The sequence below is a fragment of the Lissotriton helveticus genome, chromosome 2_1, assembly GCF_964261635.1.
Source record: "Lissotriton helveticus chromosome 2_1, aLisHel1.1, whole genome shotgun sequence".
In the NCBI taxonomy this organism is placed as follows: domain Eukaryota; kingdom Metazoa; phylum Chordata; class Amphibia; order Caudata; family Salamandridae; genus Lissotriton; species Lissotriton helveticus.
The window spans coordinates 1156948264-1156969819 of record NC_136059.1 but is presented as its reverse complement, the minus strand read 5'-3'; the positions used below and the strand labels follow the sequence as shown (position 1 = coordinate 1156969819).

The 21556-nt window shown below is 48.6% G+C and overlaps 1 protein-coding gene across 5 annotated transcripts in view; it reads right to left on the bottom strand.

Moving 5' to 3' along the window:
- Nucleotides 1–21556, bottom strand: part of JAK2 (Janus kinase 2) — a 1231913-nt gene that overhangs the window by 609328 nt on the left and 601029 nt on the right. For all 5 annotated transcript variants that reach the window (XM_078676001.1, XM_078676005.1, XM_078676003.1 and 2 more), the window contains one exon: nt 11539–11662. In XM_078676001.1, the coding sequence (XP_078532127.1) occupies nt 11539–11662 (124 nt within the window). The remainder of the gene's footprint in view (nt 1–11538; nt 11663–21556) is intronic.

Sequence of the window (21556 nt, the reverse complement as noted above, 5' to 3'; positions counted from 1 at the left end):
CCGGGGGGTTTGGGGAGAGAGGGGTATTGGGGGAGAGGGGGGAGGGAAGGGAGGGTCTGTTGGGACTGGGATGGGGTTGGGGCCAGGGGAGGGACTGCGGATGGGAACCAGTGTGCCGGGGGGGTTTGCAGAGCTGGGTTGCTCACTACATTTCCATCTAACAAGGAGGCGTGATTGCACTTGCGTAGCACTCCTTTCGCCTGACTTGCTATGATAGATTCCAGTTTGAAGGTATTGACCCTTAATGTGAAGGGTTTGAATAATCCTGTTAAACGGAGGGCTGTGATTTCATACCTGGAAAACTCCGGGCCGAGATTTGTTTACTGCAAGAGACTCACCTTCTACCTAAAGATTGGCACAGAATGCGCTCCCATGCCTTCCCCCAGCAGTTATTTTCTTCTCTCCCAGTTAAGAGGGCAGGGGTGGCTATTCTGGTGTCCAGGCACTTCCAGGGAAGGCTAGGGGACAGGGCAGGGGAGGTCAAGGTAGGCTTTTAGCTTACACCTTTCTAATAGGGGACCAGCGATTGACGATCGGTTCCCTCTACACCCCAAACAGAGGACAGGAGGCCTTTTTAAAGGGGGCCGTTTCAGAATCGCTTCAATCCTCTAATTCCCTCTTGCTCTTAGGGGGGGGACCTCAATCTAGTAATGGACACAAATATGGACATGTCAGGACATCGCTATGGGGAAACAAGCGTGATTACAGCCGCCGGTAAGGAATGGCTGCAAGAGAGGGGTCTGGTAGATCTCTGGAGAGCCAAACATCCCAGCACAACACAATTCACTTTTTATTCCCACGTACACCGCACCTACGCCAGGTTGGATCACTACCTGGGCTCCTCTGAGCTGCTCACGACCCTTAGCGACGTTTGCATTGTGCCAGCGGCCCTCTCCAATCACGACGCGGTTGAGCTGACGCTCAAGGTCCCCAAATCCACCCGCCCCCCTGGGTCGTGGCGGCTGCGCGAAACCCTCCTACAGAGGCCGGACGTTGCTAAGCAACTTCACAAGTGCATTACTGAGTATTTGGCCATTAATGATACTTCGGAGACATCGGTTTCGGCCCTGTGGGGAGCCCTGAAGTCGGTGGTCCGAGGTGAACTTATCGCAATAGCAGCGGCGGAGGCCAAGTACGCAAGGCAAAGAGGGACGACCTCACCGCTCAGGTCTCTGAATTGGAGAGGGTTCATGGCCGCACCGGCGCCCCGCGGGTTTGGCGACAACTGAAAGCATAACAAGAGGGGGGTGAGAGTGCACACCTGTTCATCCAATTTCAATCCTCTATGTTTTTTTACTTTCATCCATTTGCGTGCAAGCCCGGTTATCCGTGATCTGCCCAAACACGTGTTTGTAGAAATATCAAAGAAATGAAGCGAACAGACGCCTCAATCCAGGTGCACAGCGTTGCTTACTTTTATCAAAAAAGTGTCATACATTTTTCCTTTTTTCCAAAGTTTTATTCATATTTGGTCCTTTACTTCTCAGAACATCTTTGTAATTACTCCAATCACATAAGAGACACTTATACACATTTTCCTTAATGTTTACGAAATGCCAATCCAGGCCTTATTCCGAAGCATGGAGTGTGCGTAAGTCATCCTCAAAGGTCAGTCTATGTTTACCCAATGCATTTCGAGCCGTACCAGGCTCTTCATCAGGGGTTATCTACAAATTAAATTAAAACATGCCTGTTAGACTGTAGTCGACCAAAATCTAGAATATGGTTACAAGTGTTTCTATAAAATACATCCCATCAAAAGTGACTAGCCCAGTACATAACGTCTGCCCTCTGAATTCATTATTATCCACTGTCTTGGAACCCTCTCTCCCCAACTGACACAGTGCCACATGTACCTTTATTCAAACGGTCTCATTAGTAACACATAGTAGAAGGGGTTTTGCGGAGGAATTAATGCGCATATAATGAGACCGTTTGAATAAAGATAAAGGTACATGTGGCACTGTGTCAGTTGGGGAGAGAGGCCTGGATTGGCATTTCGTAAACATTAAGGAAAATGTGTATAAGTGTCGATATTTCGACAACTGAAAGCAGCCAGGGCCCAGTTAGCCAGCCTAGATACAGACAGGGCGGAATTTGCCGCTCTTCGCCTCCGTCACGCCTTTTACGTCGGGGTAACAACACTGGCCGCTTACTTGCTAGCGCCCTGAAGGCTAAAACCCAACACTCAAAGGTCTCCAGTCTCACAGATGACTCGGGAGTAGACATCACTGTGGAGACCCAGATTGCGGAGGCGTTTCGGACTTTCTATGCCTCTTTATACAGGGCCGACGCTGTATCACCCGAACACGTCGATGCCTATTTGGATTCGGCAGAGGTCACCGCGCTGTCTCAGGCGAATGCAGACGCCCTGGACGCCCCCATCCGCCTGGATGAGGTGCTGGCTGCTATATCCCGCCTTCGCCCTCTCAAATCCCCGGGGCCGGACGGCTTCTCGGACGGTTTTTACAAGACCTTCAGCCAGTTATTGGCTCCTGTTCTCACCCGGCTCTTCAACACCTTTGAAGGCCCGAGCTCCATCCCCCCGGGTATGCTGGCGGCCGAAATAGTGGTGCTGCCCAAACCGGGTAAGAAACCCACGCACTGCTCTGCGTTCCGCCCTATCTTCTTGCTCGACCTGAAACTCTTTACGGGTGTATTGGCTGCGCGTCTTGGTCCGTGCCTGCCTGGGATCTTAGAGCCCGACCAGTCGGGCTTTGTTCCAAATCGCCAATGTAGCGATAACACCAAACGCATACTCCATTTGGTCGACAAGGCCCACTTCCAAAACTCGGACTCTGCGCTGCTGCCTATTGACGCTGAAAAAGCGTTTGATCGAGTCGACTGGACCTATTTACAACGAGTCTTGGCGCGCTTTCGGCTGGGGGGCCGCTTTCAGTCCTGGATCGCGAGCTGTTACCGCCGTCCTCAGGCTCGGGTCCGCCTGGGTGGCCTCCGATCGGGCCCGTTTGAGATCCAGCACGGTACAAGTCAGGGGTGCCCCTTCTCGCCTCTCTTGTTCGCTTTGTACGTGGAGCCCCTTGCGCAGAAGATCCGTGATAACCCTGATATCCACGGCATCACCTTCGGCCGTGAACCTCATGTGATCGACCTTTATGCCGACGACATCATAGCCTCTCTCGACCGCCCGGACTGCTCTGTCCTCGCCTTTCTGGGGGAACAGGAGTGTTTTGGAGCTGTGTCCGGCTTCAAAATCAACAGGGGGAAATCCCTGATACTGCCACTGGGCAAAAATGCCCACCCACGAATGAACGCGCCCGCACACGGGGAAGGCTTACAGTCGACCACACAACTCCCATACCTGGGTGTTACTCTCACCTCCTCTACAGAGTCGACGGTGGCTCTCAATTACGAGGCCCTCACCTCCCAGATCCGGACCGACCTTACGCGCTGGTCCAAGCAACCCCTTTCCCTGATCGGGCGTGTCGCGGCAGTGAAGATGTCGGCTCTACCAATTTTTTTTAACATTTTTCAGACCCTCCCGGTACTACCTCCGGCTGGCGTCATTGCGAACCTACAAGCCGCTCTCCACCATTTCATCTGAGAGGGAAAGCGGTCATGCTTACACAAACGGCTAGCATACCGGAGCGCGGATGAGGGGGGTCTTGGGGTCCCCAACCTTCTGCAATACTTCCACGCCTCCCATCTGCCCTATCTTGTGGAATGGTATAGGCCGGAATCCGAGAAGCGGTGGCTATTTCAAGACAGGGCGATGGCCCAGACACCCCTTTGGAAAGTTCCGTACCTCCTCCGGCAGCACAGGCCGCGATATTTCTTGAGGTCACCCATCACTCGCACCATAATGCAGGTTTGGGATGCGGTCGCCGTCAAAAGAGGGTTGACGACCTTCCCCTCCCCACTCACCCCCATTTTGGACAACCCGGAGTTCCCGCCGGGCACTGACCCTCATGCCTTCTCACAATGGCGCGGCACCAGTTGCGGCTCCGCCGGCCACCTTTTTGATCTACAGGGCTTTCTCCCTCTCTCGGATATAGCACAGGGCTACGACGTAGTCTCCCCCCACCTTTTTCAATATTTTCAAATTCGGCATTGGCTCACGCACCCGGACTACCCCCCCCTAGTTGGTAGGCGTATGACGGACTTCGAGAAGTGGCTGGTGACAAAAGACTCAGGCATCTTATTTCGGACCTCTACAAAATGCTCACACCCCCCGCCACGCCGGGCAAAACAGCAGGTCAGAAGCACTGGGAGGCGGAGCTGGGGAGGGCCCTGACGTCCAGAGAATGGAGTTACATATACTAGAGAGCCTCTCACACCACACGCAACACCGCAGGTAGGAAAGCGGCAGTGAAACTGGCCATGTACTGGCATCTCACTCCGGTCCGGCTCAATAGGGGAAACCCAACCCGTAGAGCGTTGTGCTGGAGGGGATGCGGGGAACGGGGCACCTTGACTCATCTCCTCTGGGACTACTGTGAAGTCCGAGACTATTGTAAGGCGGTCCTGGATGACATTGACTCTACCTTTAATACTGAAATCCCGAGATTTCCAGCTTACACCATTCTGGGCCTACCTAACGCACTTACTTTTCCTCTGAAATCTCCCCGGGGTCGTCAAATGGGGATTGCCATGCAGGCTGCAACACAACATGTTCTGTCACTCTGGGGTTCGACCACCAGGCCTACTCACATAGGATGGCTGCACAAAATCTGGTTTACCTTAGGGATGGAACGTATTCAGGCCACACTTACACATACCACGGCTGCATTTCAGAAGGTCTGCTTACCGCTGCTCTCCCTTCTGTCCAAAGAGTTTAATGAGATCACTTGCCACAGATACCTCCGCTTACTGCGACTAACAGAGCCTCGGTGATCCCATGGGGAATTGCCGTACTCAATATGTGACTGCTTCCGTGATTGTTTCACTAGTACGGCACACTGGTTGGGGTGGTAACGGTGGGGGGGAGTTAGGGGTAGGGGTGGGTTCCTGGTTTCTGTTCCTACAGTTTTGTTCTCTCACTACGCCTACCATTTGCAGCCTTGGCATTAGACCTCCGATTTGGCATATGTACCTAACCTACTGTTCTATTTACAGAGAAGACGTCCCTGTCTGTCTCGTTTGCCTTCTATGCCTGCCGCCTTTCTATTGTACTGTGATGCCTGCTTCTGCTCTTAAAATCAGTAAAACACATTTGAAAATAAAAAGTAACATTGATGGAACAATGCTGCAAGCAGTGGATTAGTAGGGGTTGAGCAAACTATTCAGGATTTTGTTAAACTTGAAGAGATAAGTTTGACTGCGGATGGAAAAGGGAGATGAGCTCCTCAGAAAACCAGCAGCAGAAAAAGATCTGCAGCCAGTTTGAATATGTTTAAATGTAGGGAATCAGAATAGAAGTTGATATATTGTCTAAGCTTGAGGGGCAGTTGATATCAACTGAACCACTCAGCCAACAGGGTATAAGTGAATACATCAAATGATGAATGGTCAAGGCAAAGCGCCTTACACTTATCCAGTCGCTAATGGGCAAGCAGTGTAGCTAAACCATTGAAAAGTAATATGATTCTGGTGAGTGAGGCCTTCACTAGCAAAGCAGCCGCATCTAGAATAACTTGTATCCCATGCAAAGATGTTTTAAGTAAGCCTGAATAAACTGCATTACAATTTTCCCACTGGAGGACAGAAGCACATTTACAATCACTTCTTTGTGCATAAACGTTGCTGTGATTGGATGGTGTCTGGAGGACGGGCCAAACCTGATACTGCCACAAGGTATTTTGTACCAATGGAAATAATATTTAAGTCTTGTAGCCATTTAATTTAAATTAACTATGGCTAGGGTTTTCCTGTGCTCAGTTTCTATTTGTTGTGAATTCCAGCAGTTTTGTCAATGTTTTCAAAGTTGGTAAAAATCAGAGGGTAATAGTGTTAACTTTTTTTGGTTTGAAAAAATCACAGACTGCTGTTTTTACAGTGCTTTATAACAAATATTTGATTATATTTCCTCCATACATTCCAAATGTCAATGCTACCTTCCTTTTATCCTTTCCTAACTCCCTTCTTTTTACCCCTTCCTTGAATCTGCGGTTTCAAATCAGGTTTCTTTAACTCTGACACCTCCGTGTCGGTCTAATTTCCCAAAATTCAAAATGCGCATTCCAGAAGTTCAGTGCCACACAATGTGAAGGACATGCATGGATGAAGATATCTCTGCATATCAGTAAGAAATATCAGGGGAGGATTGATTAGATCCTCCTCCAAGATGGCTGCTTTCTGATGAGATCTAATCGTTAAACTAGCGAAAGTTGCAGAACTGAGCTCCGGGAAGATAGCTGTCTTCGACCATCATCAGTATGATATCATGAGAGTAGACCGTGCAGAGGGAATAATAAGTGGCGACATTCCTTCTGGTTGACATAACTCGTCTCAGTCATGTTGCTAGTCAGGCTCTGGACACACCAACCATGAAGGGATGACAAGAAGGCCTTGATCGCCAGCCTTATTGCTCTCAGCTCCAGCCGATTGATGTACAGTATGAACAAGCTACTTACCTTCGGTGACTCCTTATCTGGTAGAGACTATCTAGCTGCCAGCGTGCTAACGTCAGTTTCTTTTCGCAACTTGTCATGCCAGAAGCGCAGAGCCACAAACAACACTGACCAGTAGTGTTGAAAACAAAGGCCCTGAAAGAGGAAAAGCCCTATCCCTAGAAATCCGTTCTCAGAGAGGGGGTTGGATGGGTCGGTAAGGAATCTACTGCTAGATAGATTCACTGAAGGTAAGTAACTTGTTCATCAGGCACAGAATACTTACATTAGAATAGATACCCAAGCAATATCCTCTGGAGGTGGGTCTGCGAAATTGTTTCACACAAAAAAGTCCTGACGAACCTGTCCAGGCAGTAAGCTTTGTGAATGCGTGTAGAGAAGCCCGCGTTGCTGCCTGGAAGATGTCCAGGACCGGAACTCCATGTGCTAATGCTGCGGTCGCAGTCTTAGCTCTGGTAGAATCAGCACACAAGCCCTCAGGGGTTTACCTCTTGGCCAATGCTTAGCAGATCTTAGTTTAGAGCACGATACATTGGGAATGGTCTGTTTCTGCATGGTCTTCCCCTTCTTTGCTCCAACATACCCCATGAAGAGTTGATTGTCCATCCATAACTCTTTTGTGCGGTGACAGTAGAACAATGCTCTTTTGGATGCAGTCGGTGGAGTCGGTCCAAATCCTTAGAGGGACGTGGTGGAGCATAAACTGTAGGTAGGGTGATGGACTGCTACCCACAGCATTGTATTAATTATGGTGCATTCAGGGCATGCACTGCCCAGATCTGCACGCAACATGTAAAATGTATTTGTAAATGTTTAAAAATGGAGTACATTGTGATAAATACGGTGTGCATACCACCCCTTATAATGTGGTAGGGAATGCACCAGGATTTACACTGGAAGTTGAGGCTTGGATCACCAAGCTCTCCAGGGTAGAGTGTTGTGTGAGGAAACTGAGGTTCCTGGGGCAGGGTGATGACGGCGGTCAACTGTCTTGTGCACAGGAATCCCTGTGCAAGGCTTGGACCAGGTCCCAACCAAGACATCCGTAAGTACTTCATTAAATGAGAGAAGCGATTCTGAGGGGGTCATTCCCAGCTGAAGTACCTCTGTCAAGACGTTAGTCTTGACCTCCACTGAGGGCAGGCGAAGGTCCAGGATCTCAGTTGCCCTTCTCACCACCACAGCAAAAGAAGCTCCCTCCTCCCTAGTCACGGTAGGAGGAGAGATTATGCCAGTATATGGGGGGGTGTCCAGTCCACTGGTGTCCATCAATTCCTCACACCAGTCCATGTTGGGGTCTAGGGGCTGGTATTCTTTAGGGTACAGTGGCCCCTCCTATTCTTCCCCAAGTACTAGCCCACAGGAATAGGGCTCAGGCTCCAGCCTGGAGGGCAAGGCCTCAGTCGGGTCCGGCATTGGACGACACTGCACTGGCTCTGTGTTGGAGTCGGGGATAAGAGTGGGGACGGGGCAGTGGAGAGTGCTGGTAACATCGACATTGGGACCAGCGTTGGGGAAGGTCGAGGTGGGGCAACCGGCGCTGTTCCGGATGCTGGCAGGAAACCAGTAGAGGCCCCAACCGGCCCTGAAGACATGCCGGCATGGACAGGCTGCCCAAATATGAGGTGCATGGCCTCATAAAACTCACAGAGTTAGGCGGGGTCACTCTGGCTCTCATAAACTCAGGGAGGCACGGAGCTGGCGGAGACATATGTTCAACTGCGGGGCTAGGTCTCGAATGAAGACACCACACCCATCTCGTCAGATGACTTTGAGAGATAGGGTGACGTTTTAGACTTCTTTTACTTCTTATGGGATTTACCTAAACATCCTGACAAATTCGACTGTGACTAAGATCGATGGCACCGCAACTGTTCCTGCTATCTTCCTCTTGACAAGGATTGAGACTGTCACGGCATTGCACATCGAGCGGCAAGGAACTTGAAGTACCGCTCCCTCAAGTCCTTTGGGTGTCTGGCGCGTTAGTCAAAGCAGGTCTTCACGTGGTGGTCGCGCTCAAGGTACCAAAGGCAAACAAGAAGTAGGTTTGACACACACATCTGTTAGTGACAGGCGTCACAGGACTTGAAGCTGGCTTTCCTAGTGAACATCCCTACCACACTAGGAGAAAAGATCTCAAAAAAACTTCAACAAAAAAGTTGAAAAAGAGTAAGTCAAAGAAATTGACTGGGGTAGCTCTCTCTGGATCTGCATTTAATGGAGCGGGAAAAAAAATTGTTATGAGCACGCCTGGTGGTGCCTATATAGTCACCGCGCCCGTCACTTCCAGTGCAAATGGTGCTGACAATGCCACGCGGAGCCGAACAACAGCACCTACTGGCCCCATGGGGTACTGCGCAGGAACATTTTCAGATCCAGTGATGCCTGGAATAATTCTAAGGTAAGGAATCTGTGGCTAGAAGTCTCTATCAGATCTGCTCTTCTGGAGACTAAAGGCTTATGATCTCAAAGTTTTCCAGATGGGCTCCCCACACTAGGCTGGAAGCATCTGTTACCACCATGGCCACAGTTAGTGGAGGCTGATAGGACATTCCTTGAACCAACAGTAATGATGCATTTTTTGTAGACTTGCCCTTGAGGACCTAGCCATTCAATATGGGAAGACTGGGATTCCAGTATATCAGATGGGCAGAGACCACTGCCATCACCTTCGTGAAAACTCAGGGAGGCGAAGTCAAGCCAAATGGAAGAATCGCAACTTGGTAATGCACAGATCCCACTGTGAAGATTAAGCACTTCTTTTGCAAACACAGAATCAATATGTGAAATGCGACCTATAGATTGATGGACACCCGCAGTCAAACCTTCTTTCAGGAAACTAGCAGTACCTGAGCAACATATAGCATCTTGAACTTTTTCTTGATAACAAATTAGTGAAGGACTAGGATCGAACAAAGACTGTCATCCTTTTTCGCAATCAGGATTCCCACCATCTAGACCACTTACAACTCTTGTGGGTCCGAAAATTAGAGTTTCTGGCAACAAACTGCCCATATTCACTGTCTGTGTCCTGCCGTGGGTCCTTCAGAGGATTAGAATTCCCTCCAAAGCAGAATGCAGTCTCTTCTGTAATTCTTTGTGTCACCCTCCTAGATCTCTAGAAAGGGCCCAGAAGCACTGAGTATGTGGCACCGGGTGTAGCTCTGGCGAAGGCTGGTCTGGAGCTGCTGGAAATGGAGAATACCTTACCTGAATCACAATGCAGGACAGAGTTGGCAGTGAACCTGAAATTGCCATCAGTATCAGGCCTTTGGAAATAGGAGGAAAGGATGGCAAAGGGACAAAGAGAGCTAGTGTGAAGCCTTCCAATGGCACGCCTAAAATAAAGCTTCTAGACCCGTGGGCCTCGAAGGTGTTCCAGAAGATATTGCTGCCCTGTGAAAAATGTCAAACCTAGTATTTATGTTGTTGGAAACGCAGGTGTCTAATCCCAGACACCGGCATCTGGTCCAGAGGATTCACAGGTGCTGGCTTCTCTTGGAGTATAGGGGCCGGTTATGGCTTCAAGAGGAGTCCTAAGGCATAGGGTATTTCCTCAGTGACTTACCTTTCCAAAGTCTGATGCCACTCAGAGTTGTGTCGACACCATTTATTATGCTTGCATTAGGAGGACTCCAATTATGGCAACTCAGGAGACTTCATCCTCATGCAAAACTTCCTCCTGGTCCTGGCCATAAAATGTTTGGACTCCCTTTCTATAAGGGCCTTGGAGTGCATGCTTCTTCATGAGTTGCAGACTCTTGCATTGTGGTTGGACCCCAGACACCAAAGACAGATGTTGTGAGGATCTGTGATGCGAGTTTTAAAACCGGACCTTAAGGTGTGGCATCCCTGCCCTACAGCAAAGACATTTTAGGTAATCTTCTGAAAAATTGTTGGTGGCGTGTAAAAGAAGGAACTGATGTCAGGGTGCCAGTGATGTCACAGCGGCATTGATTTCAGTGCTGAGATGGAGCCAGTGCCGCCCTACCGGCGCAGAGAGCTAGTGAAATGTTTCTGGATACAGTCGGACACCTGGGATGTTCAAAAGATCAGGAATCTGCAGGTAGCAGTGTCCATAAAAAAACAGAGAGCCATATGTCTAGAGAAAATGTGTTGGAGCAACTGAATACAAGGCACTTTCAAAAGAGCAAAAGCATTCTCAGAGGTTTGGCTATCATAAGAGTTCGAACAAACTGGCTGACAACTAATGCAGTGAAAAGGCTAACCAGGATAACAATGTGATAGTTAATTAAATGTGTTATCAAAAACCCAGTCCTCGAGCCATAAAGTATTCCAAATTTGTGACAGCCTTTCAATTAAGTCAAAATATTCTTCTTTAGGTGCAATTTCCGTAATTCTCTTAAAGTACAGCAGTCAGAGTCCTTGGGGACTAACATTTTGGAGGACTGCCAAACTGAATGTAACCTTAATCAAACAGTAAATATTCTGTTTCTGTAGCTTGACCTTTCATCACTGCCGAATACAGCTGATTTCGTTCAGCAGTCTATGATAAGCACACAACCCATTCACTATCAGATAACCAAACAGCAATATCACTCATAATTACACCTCTATGTGATCTCCAAATAACATATTCTGTCATTCTCACATTAATGTAATGTGTTTTCAAGATTCAGCAATCTATCTTTGTGACCCTCTCTCAATCGCCAACATGACACCTTAATTTGCCATTTCTTCCCCCACTTATGTAGTTTGCAATTTTTCTAGTTGGTTCATTAATCTACCATTTTCCCACCTACACAAATTTACAGAGCCTAGTACATCTTCTCAACATGTCACACCAAGTGCTTGAATTGTGGTACATATGCACCTTGTACAATATATACTACGGAACCAAACAACTACATTTTAATTGATCAACTACTACTGTTACATTAACAATCATTTTCTTTGGCATAAAGCAGTGTCTGTGTCATGGTTATCATTCATAATCAAGATTTCATTTATATTGGAAACACAGAGAAATTCTGATAAAAGACACTACCTTATTCGATAGAGCAAACTGTGTCTATCGGTCTCGTCCACATGGAAGACGTGATTAGGAGGGTACCATGTCCTCTCTTCCTCATTCATCAATGCCAACATGCAGTGGTAGACAGGTGTAATACCTAGAAAGTTAATGAGTAGATTAGGCACTCACTGATGTGTTTAACATTAATAATTTAAAACATACAGCTTCATATACAAAATTGGGTACCTTCACCGTCCAAAAGAACCTTCCCATTCCCAACCATTCCACAACAAAACAGCTTAATAAGCAAAAAAAAGGTTATAACAAGGGTAATATGAAAACAGTGGGCAGACAACCCTGAAAAAAACACAGCTCCCTCAATATTGAAAGTTCTGACCAATGCCAGAGACTAACTGTTGAACATAGCAGTAATCAGCTGTAGCACACCTGCCAGACAATGGGACATACAAAAAAGCAAAATTAAGGCATCGGCTTAGCTGCTGATAATAGGAGAGACATAGTGTCCTTTAAGAGCGGCCATCTTTTTGGTTTTGGCGCTCTAGCGGTTAGCGGGCACCAGTACGTAATGTGCCTTCCACCGTGGACACATCCAGCGGGTGCACCGCTGGCACGCAGAAGGCAAGCCCGTCTGCGCCCATCCGTGTCCGAACGAAGCTAGTGCCAGCCATGCTACCCGATCACAGCCAGGTATTTCAATGAAATCTGCATCTTAAAAACCCTTGAACACTACATTTTTTTTTTTTTTTGCAGAGTTTTATATAGCGCGAACTAGACCCGAACCGAATCGGGTATCAGAGCGCTTTACCTAGCACCAGTTACGTTACATGAGGGCAGACATTCATTTTTGTTAGGCACGGGGAGATTAAGTGATTTGCCCAGAATCACAGGATGTTTGGCGTCGTTACCGAGACTCGAACCCAGTTCCTCCAGGTCCGAGGTCGAGCACTTCTAAGCACTGTGACATTAATCTCTCACCAAATAAAATGAAAGGCCCATTGACATGCCTTAACTGCAGAACTGTGCTTGGTTACTTCGCTGAACCGCCTATCACCCCTAATGACAGTACATTAGTAAAACAATTATGTGGGGTCCTTATTAACGTCAGTTCTTGGCGCAAACACCCCAAAAAATCCATGACTCACTTCTTCATTTTCTGCTGGATTTTCTTTTTATCACTGAATCGTGGCTTAAGGAATGGTGCAATCCTGAGATTGTCCAGGTCTTACCTCCAGGCTATACTATTCTTAGACAGGATAGAACGAAGACCCGTGGAGGCAGGATGGCAATCATCTTTCTAGATTCCGATCAATGCCTAAACTTCGATTTAGACCATTTGAAAGGGGCAGAAAACCTTTGATTCTTAGCTCTTCCCTGTCTGTCGCCAATGGGCTTATTTATTGACCTCCAGGCCCCAGTTCCTGATTTTTAGAATCCTTAGGAGATGCTTTAGCCACACAGGTTCTTCAATATTCAAATTTAACCGCCTTCTTGAATGCAGAAATGATTCAGAAGTAGTAAAAGTTTTCAGACACACTAAATACTTTTGGGCTCCATAAATTGGTGGTACTCACCACACATTCTGAAGGACACACTCTAGATGGCATTTGTTCTAATCTTTCAATACTCACAGTTAAACCACCTATCAGGCAGGATCAATGTTGATCCCATTCAGTATCAATTCTCAGACAACCAGTTCTCCTCTTGTCCCCACAGCACCAACCCTGCAAATGACACGTAAATGGGCCAAGCGGATGGCCCACCCAGAGTTGACCAGATATGCATCTGCCTCCACCCCATGGAAACACTACGGAGGACTTTCTCCTGTTTAAGACCTCGATTACTCAGGTCTGCGATAAACTAGTGCTAGTAGTTCAAACAAAGAGGAAACAGAATCCCAGGCCTTCAGCCCTCTGGTATACTCAGACTTTAGGAGATCACCATCGCCGCTGTAAGCAGCTTGAGTGGAGGTAGAGAAGAGCCTATACGGCAGAAGATTTGGTGCAGTTTAGATTGTACCTAAAAATCTACCATACTAAGATCTCAGAAGATAACAGAAGCCCAACACAATCAAAAATCTATCTTTACAATTGTTAAATCATTCTTACAACCAAAATGTCTTCCTTTTTTGAAGAAAAAAATTCAGAACATCCAATCCGAGTTCAGTACTACTCCTTTGTCCACACACGATTCAGAGGTGGACTCCCCTAACCAAGGACCCTCTCTCCAAGCTTTTCACAGAATTAGTCTAGCTCAGTACGGACAAGCAATTCTATCTTGCAAATCAGGCTCCCCTTTGGACCCCTGGCCTCCTTCCATTGAACATTGTGAATCCTCTGATCGATAAGATCATAAACTCCTCGCTAGCCACTGCAGAAGTCCCAACTGATTGGAAACTTGTTTCTGCTAAACCACTACTGAGGAAACATGTAGCTGATCCCTCTCCTCTCTAACCTCCGTCCAATCTCACTACTCCCTGCACTTGGGAAAATCATCAAAAAATTGGTAAATAGGCAACTGACAAATTTTTGGGAAGAGGCCAATAGTCTCTACTCCCTGCAATCAGGCTTCCGTCCCAAACACTCTACAGAGTCAGCGCTGCTGGAAGTTGCAGATACCCTAAAGCTAACTCTAGATGCTGGAAAGGAAGCAGTGCTGATTTTATTAGATTCATCAGCTGAATTTGATATCATCTCTTATGATATCTTATTACAGAGCTTTAAAAAATTGAGGCATTTCCCATCTGGCTCTGGCCTGGTTGAAATCCTTCCTTTCAGATCGCAGGCAAACAGTAGTACTAGGACCATATTTATCACCAGAAAAGACCATCACTTTGGGTGCACCACAGGGCTCATCCCTTAGTCCTGCATTGTTTAATATGGTTGGTTGGTTGAAAAGCTTTTATTCGATATGCAAGATATCTTGAAAGCATACATACATATAAAAACAGCATTTCAAAACAGTAAATAGGTATGTCAACATTAAAATAGTAAGGCAATAAAATAGGATATAACCCTAAATAAGTTAGCTAAAAAGTGATTAAATTGAAAATGACAGTCTCTTGCAGCGAATCAACCATGAGTGTTTTAAAAATTTGGAAACACCACAAACAATTGGAGGGGCGGTATCAGTCAATATAATACGTAGTGCAACCAGATGCCTACGTATTTCCAAGCGTCTAAAGAGAGGTTTAAGCCAATACCGCCTGGGATTAATGTAGTCCGGGCACTCAAAAAAAATGTGTGCTACCGTTTCTGGCCTAGATTGACAAAGGGCACAGAAGGGCGATAGATGAACACCGGAATTCCATTTTGACACAAAGGCCCCGATCGGGAGGGTGCCTACCCTGAGCTTGAAATACAGGGCCCTATCAACTGGCAAGGTGATTAAGTCCAGGTAGGGTTCATAGGCAACCACGTCCTTTATTTCCAAAAATGCTGCAGTCATGTTACAGTGGTTTTGGTTCCTGGTGAGTTTACCAGAGACCCAGTCTCAATAAGGTTTTTTGAGCTCAGCCTTTGGTGGAGCAGATTTTGTAGACCAACAGTCCCCCAGGCCCAGCTCTCCCAAGAGATTTTTAGTGTCCCTCAGCCACTTAATCTTGGCCCAGCCTCCCATGCTCATTACCTCTGCAAAGCCGTCAGCATAGGATTTTAACTCCGGGACCCTCCATATACGGGACCAAAGAAGCAGTGGTCGAAGGCGAGCCTGATCTTTCATGCTCTTGCAGCCCACATCCAAGAGCACCGGGACTGTAGGGGTGCTCGAGGGGAGGGCTAGGAGGTCCTTCAAAAACTTGTTCTCAGCCTTGGATAGGGGCTCTAGATTACTGTGGCCCCACAGCTCGGCCCCGTACAATGCTGATGTTACGCCTCTGGCCTTGTAAATCTCGATAGCAGGTCTCACAAAGTGTTTGGATGATGCTCGAAATTCCCTAAGCAGAGCGCCCCCTACCTTTTTGTGGTTCAGGACCATCTTGTCAATGTGGGAGGACCAGTTCATATTGTCAGTTATACGCAGCCCCAGGTAATCAAATTCGGAAACTTTCTCCAAGGGGACGGTGTTCAAAACAGGCGGGCGTCCTAGTTTCCTTGGAGGGTGAAAAATCAAATATTTAGTTTTATCCACATTGATTACCAGACCTCTGGATAGAAAAAAGTCCTGGAAGCGGGTCAATAGTTTCTGTAGTCCCTGGGGAGTTTTTGAGATAAGCAGAGTATCATCTGCAAACAGCAGAGTAGGGTTCCGTACTCCCCCCAGACAAGGTGCGTCCGCTGGTTCTTGCTGCAGATGCTCAACCACACCGTTGACGTAGAGCGAAAAGAGTGTGGGAGCTAACACGCAACCCTGTCTGACACCCCTACAGACCGAAATCCTGTCCGTTGTTTCCCCATTTTTCCCCCAACGGACCTGGGCATAGTTGCTAGTGTGAAGTTTAATGAGTAGGGACAGAATATAGGGGGGCAGCCCCAGACCCTGTAGTACCCTCCAAAGTTCCTCCCTAGGGACCAGGTCAAAGGCGGTCTTCAGGTCAATAAAGGCCAAGTAGAGACTGCCCTTGCCTAATTCCACGACCTTCCAGTTTAAGAGTACTAACCTGAAGACCTGCTCAATGGTGCCCGTTCCAGAACGGAAACCGGCCTGGAAATCAGATAGGACTCTGTTCTCGTCCACCCAATGGAGAATCCTTCCCAAAATTGCCTTTCCTGCCACCTTTTGCGTGGAGTCAATCAGGCTAATTGGCCTGTAATTCCCTGGGCTATCTCTGGGACCCTTTTTATAAATAGGGACGACCACCGCCCCTCTCCATGAATCTGGAACTGGGCCACCCTTCAAAATGTCATTTAGAAGCGCAGCGATTACAATGCCCCAGTCAGATGGATATGCACGCAAAAGATCTCCTGGAAGCCCATCCGGGCCTGCTGCTTTCCGCGGTGCCACCCACTTGATGACCTCCTCTACCTCCCGTGCCGTAAACAGATCAAGATTAACGTCCCCTAACGAGACGGTGAAAGAGGCTGGGTCATTTAGGGGCCCTTCTACCGGAGCGTATAAGGCCCCAAAGTGTTTTGACCAGTTCTGGGGAGGGATGTTACATGTCCTCAGGGTCTCGTCGGGTCTGTTACGGGAGCCCACCAGATTCCAAAACCCTCTTGAGTCCTTGCTGTTACTGGCAGCCAGTAGGTCCGCCCAGAACGTTTCCTCCCAATCCTTTTTGGCAATTTGGAGGGTCCTGGAATAAGCCTTTCTGGCCTCCCTGATCTTAATTAGCGATTTGGATTTGACTGCCTCTACCAGTCTAGTCTTCATCGCCCTACATGTGCGGGTATACCATCCCTTAACTTTTATTTGCCTTTCTTTGGATCCTAATCTACTTGGGTGAGCAGTAAACAGATTAGTTAGGGCCTTGGTAAGGTCGCTAAAAGCCCCACAAGCCACCCCCATCCCTCCTGTAGTAGTCCCCAGATTAAGTTGTGCTAGGGCTAGGAGATGAGTTATTGCTGCAACCTTCTCCTCAGAGAGGGCGAGTTTTGTCCACTTTATTCGCCTCCCACAAAATGCTACTTGCAACTCGCCCAGATCTGCTGTGAAGGAGGGAGCCAAGCCTCCCCTACCGGCTGTCCACCAGGATACTAGAGTGAGGGAAAGTAAGTTGTGGTCACTCTCTACTGAGGGGACCACAACCATATCCCTCACCGAGTTCCACAAACACACATCAAGCAAGATGTAATCAATTCTTGATGTGTGATTGGGCCTATTGTAAGTGTGCCCCCCCCCCTTGTCCGACTCTGACCTCCCGTTTAGGGCCCTCAGGTTGAACTCCATACTGAGGTTATACGCCTGCAGGGCCACCTCAGTCCACCTCTTAATGGGGCTATTTCTAAAGCGGGAATCCCCCTCCTAGCATCCTCCTCATCCTGATCCAGGGTGACATCCGAGCCTAAGGGCTCGAATGTACAGTTGATATCACCAGCAACCAGGGTGCAAGCCTTGTATGGGGTTGATCTTAAGAGGCCCTCCAGAAGTGCCATTGTTGGGGACTGCCTTCCCCCCTTAGTACCTCGTGCGTAAATATTGTAAATATTTAAAATAGCACGACCCCTGGAGTCCTTCAGGGTAATATTAAGGAGGTCCAGACAGCCGGTCTGTTGCTCCACTATCCTACAATTCAATGAGGCAGCAACCCAGAGGAGGAGGCCACCAGAGGGGCGTCCCCTCCCCGATTGTGAGCATACTGCTGGGATAGAGTAGGCCGAATAGCCCACCTTATGAGTGGGCTCCGTGCTCCATGTCTCCTGGAAGATGCATATGGAATTCTCATCCACCAATGCATTCCAGTCGGGCAATGTCAGCTTCCTTGAAATTCCGGCTACGTTCCAGCTGAGGACCTTAAAGAATGGGTCCGTCACAGCTGGGACGCTACCGGATACAAGGTCATGACAGGGGGCCACCTCTTGTGACTCCACCGGTGTTCCACATACACCAGCGGTGTCTTGGGTCTCTACCATTGCCCCTGCATCTAGTAATATAGAATGGGTTTTAGTTGGGGATGGGGATAAGGACTGTACTATGGAAGAGGGTGAAGACTCTCTCAACACACCCTCTGCTGTCCCACCCTTGCCCTCAAGTCAATGTCCCCTGGAGTCCCAGGTCGTCTCCAGCCATCCGGCTTGGGGGTAGGATTGGGGCGCCACAGAATATCGTGGGCCTCCGCCAGGGCCAAAATAAGTCTCCCCAGTGACAGGCCTAAAGAGGTTGACTACGGGCCCAGGATAAAAATAAGTCAAATCCACTGCTCTAACGCCAGGACCATCCACCTCTTGATTTTGACCACATCTTCGCCACTCTGTTGTCCTGGAAATTAATAATAATACAGTCTCCCTCCAATCGCTTTTTGCCCTGTCCCACCCAACCTACCCTGCGGACACTGAGGATTAATCCATCCACACCTATTGGAAGTGGTTTGTTTGTTTTTAACCAGTGGAGACTCTTATTTTTTAGGGCCTGGTGGGTCTCAAGCTGATTAGCCTTCAGTGGTGGGACATTGACAAGCACTACAACATAGGGATGGCAATCAGGGGGAAGATTAACCGGAGGGCTCCGAGTAATGGCCTTTGGGGGGGCAACTACAGTAGCGTCAGATGCCAAGTTGCATTTGTCGACCTTAGCTAGCGGTGCTGCCCCGACCCCCTTGACATTGACACTCGGCTGTGCAGTTTGGCTGCTCTTGACCAAACTCGCACCTGCTGGTGTCTTTACCTGAGGTGTTTTCTTAAGTTGATTTTTAGAGACCACAGGGGGCTTTGTTATTGTATGGGAAGTATGAGGGGCAGGACCTGTCTTAGAAGTGGAAGTGACCGGGGGGACTAAAGATGGGTCCCTGCAAGGTGTTACATCAGGGAGAATATTTAACATTGGAACAACCTGCGCTGGGGCAGGGACTGCAAGCAATCCTTTTCCCATGTTCCTACCCACAGGATCCTCACTTGCTCTAGACTGGTGTTTAATAAGAGTCTTAAGTGAGAAAAAATTATCAAGGGTGGATTGTTCGAATTTTTCCACTCTCACCCCCAAACCCTTAAGTTGATCCATCAGCGGGACCCGTAAACTTTTAATCAGGTCCGTAATTATTTTGAGGGAGTCAGGTTCTAGGGGGACGGCTACCCTGTCATGGGAATTAGGATGTACAAGTAGATTGTCTGAGGTTGTTCCCACAACAGGAGGCTCCCCTGCCCTACCATTATTAGTTTGGGCTAGGCCTTTTTCAGGTTTTGACCCAAAACCCTTTTGCCCCTGCTTTCTTGCACGCTTGTGTGATGTGGTGTGACTGCCTTTGCGGGAGCTCGAGACCCTTTTCCTCTTCGCCTGCTTTGTAGAGCCTTGAAACTGGGTTGGCGGTCGTATCTCCGTAGGAGGAGCCTGTTGTAACGGTGGGAAAGTCTGGCTGATGACGGGGCACGATGAAGCTTGAGAAATCGTTTCCCCCGCCGCCTCGATACCAGCCACCACTGGCAATAGATCAGCAAGATTCTCTATTCTATCTATACTTGCTCCTATTGCCGACAGCCGAGGCTGCACTGGGGCATCTAAGGGGTGAAGGGATGGAACCCGTCCAGAAGTTGGGGACAGGGCCTGGGCCAGAGCACCCAGGGAGGAGCGTCTAGCTGGTAAGTATACCTCCGAGAGGCGACGTTCGGTCATCACGATCTCCTTCTCAATGACCGCTGCTACTCTAGTTATGAAACGGTCCATAGTTCCTATAGTAGAACTCCCAGCTGCTCCACCCTCTCCGCCATTCCTGAGCAATTTCCCGGAGCGGGTAGACATATTAGGGTATACTCCCTCTGCCACAGTCGCGCAACCTACCAGGTCCACAAGCAAGATGTTAGGGACGTGGCCCTGCCCAGCCTCTGTCAGCCCCTGACTGCCACAGACTGCCCGCCCTTTGCTCGGGCTTCGCTCGGCGACCCGCTCGCATCCCGCTGAGCGTCCGGCGTGATGTTAAGTGAGGGGCGTTGCAGGCGCGGTGGGCGTGTCTTGCTGGGGGCGCGGCCGTGCACACCTGTGCAGTGCAGGGACTCCTGGTCTTCCGAGTCCCTGCTAGCGCGCTCCCTCCGCAGCCTCTGGTAATTCCTCCTTCTCCTGTTGTCCCCAGGCAGCAAGTCAGCTCCTCCTGCCCCTCGCCTCGCACTGCGAAGCGGCACCCGCGAAGAGGGTGCGGCGAGCAGTAGCGGGAAGCGGCGGAACCCTCACGGGCAAGGGCAGGCTGGTGCAGCAACTCCAGTGGCTCCCAGCTAGGGTGTAACGTTTTGGCGTTCCCGCCGATACAGGGGAGCACACACCTTTTGAATTTGGTCAGGCGCGGTGGGCGTGTCTTGCTGGGGGCGCGGCCGTGCACACCTGTGCAGCGCAGGGACTCCTGGTCTTCCGAGTCCCTGCTTGCGCGCTCCCTCCGCAGCCTCTGGTAATTCCTCCTTCTCCTGTTGTCCCCAGGTAGCAAGTCACCTCCTCCTGCCCCTCGCCTCTCACCGCGAAGCGGCACCCGCGAAGCGGGTGCGGTGAGCAGTAGCGGGAAGCGGCGGAACCCTCACGGGCAAGGGCAGGCTGGTGCAGCAACTCCAGTGGCTCCCAGGTAGGGTGTAGCGTTTTGGCATTGTTTAATATATACATGGCCCCACTCATCACGCTGATCTCCTCTTTTAGTATTGAAACAACCTCATATGCTGATGATACTCGCTGATTCTGGTTTTGGACATAGACGCAACTGACTTTGAGCTGAACTCCAAGCTTTGCCTAGCAGAAGTTATTAGGTGGATGCAATCCAACTACCTTAAATGCAATACTGATAGAACGGAGATTATGCTTTTAGGGAAGACCAACCCCTTCGATCCGGCACTAGGGTGGCCAAATTCTGCACCCCCGCCTAATGCAGTTGAGGTAGTAAAAAATCTTGGCATAAAATTTGACGCCTCTCTTTACTTTCGTCCAGAAGCACTAGCAGTGGCAGGCATGTGTGTCAAGTTAATCAAATTATAGAAAATGTTTTTTGACTATCTTCCCTGTACAGCAAGAAAGATAGACGGTTGCCTTTGTATTAATTACGTAGAGATTAGACGTCTGAGATTTATTGACTCATAACTGCTTTTTTTTTTTAAAGAAACATTCGAAAACTTGGATTTTAACAGCCTCTGATTCTTTATGCCTCTCATATGTCGGGATCCTCGCTCATGTTCAGTCTTACCACTATGAACTCTGTGTTTCTCCGCTTAGCGGCAAGATGCTCCATTTGGAGTGACAGCTGTGCTCTTCAAATGCAATACTAATTCATTCATTCATAATCCTAGTATAGAAGTGATGAAAATGGAAACCTGAACTTATTTCTACATTTAAATGTGTTCTATACTCAATCCCTGTGTAAATACTGTTGCCTTTCAACTACACTCTGTACAAATAAGGGGTTGTAGATGAAGTATGTAGGCTGAAATCTCACCCCCCACTCTGTGCACTCTATATTCCCCCTTCCTTTGCTAAT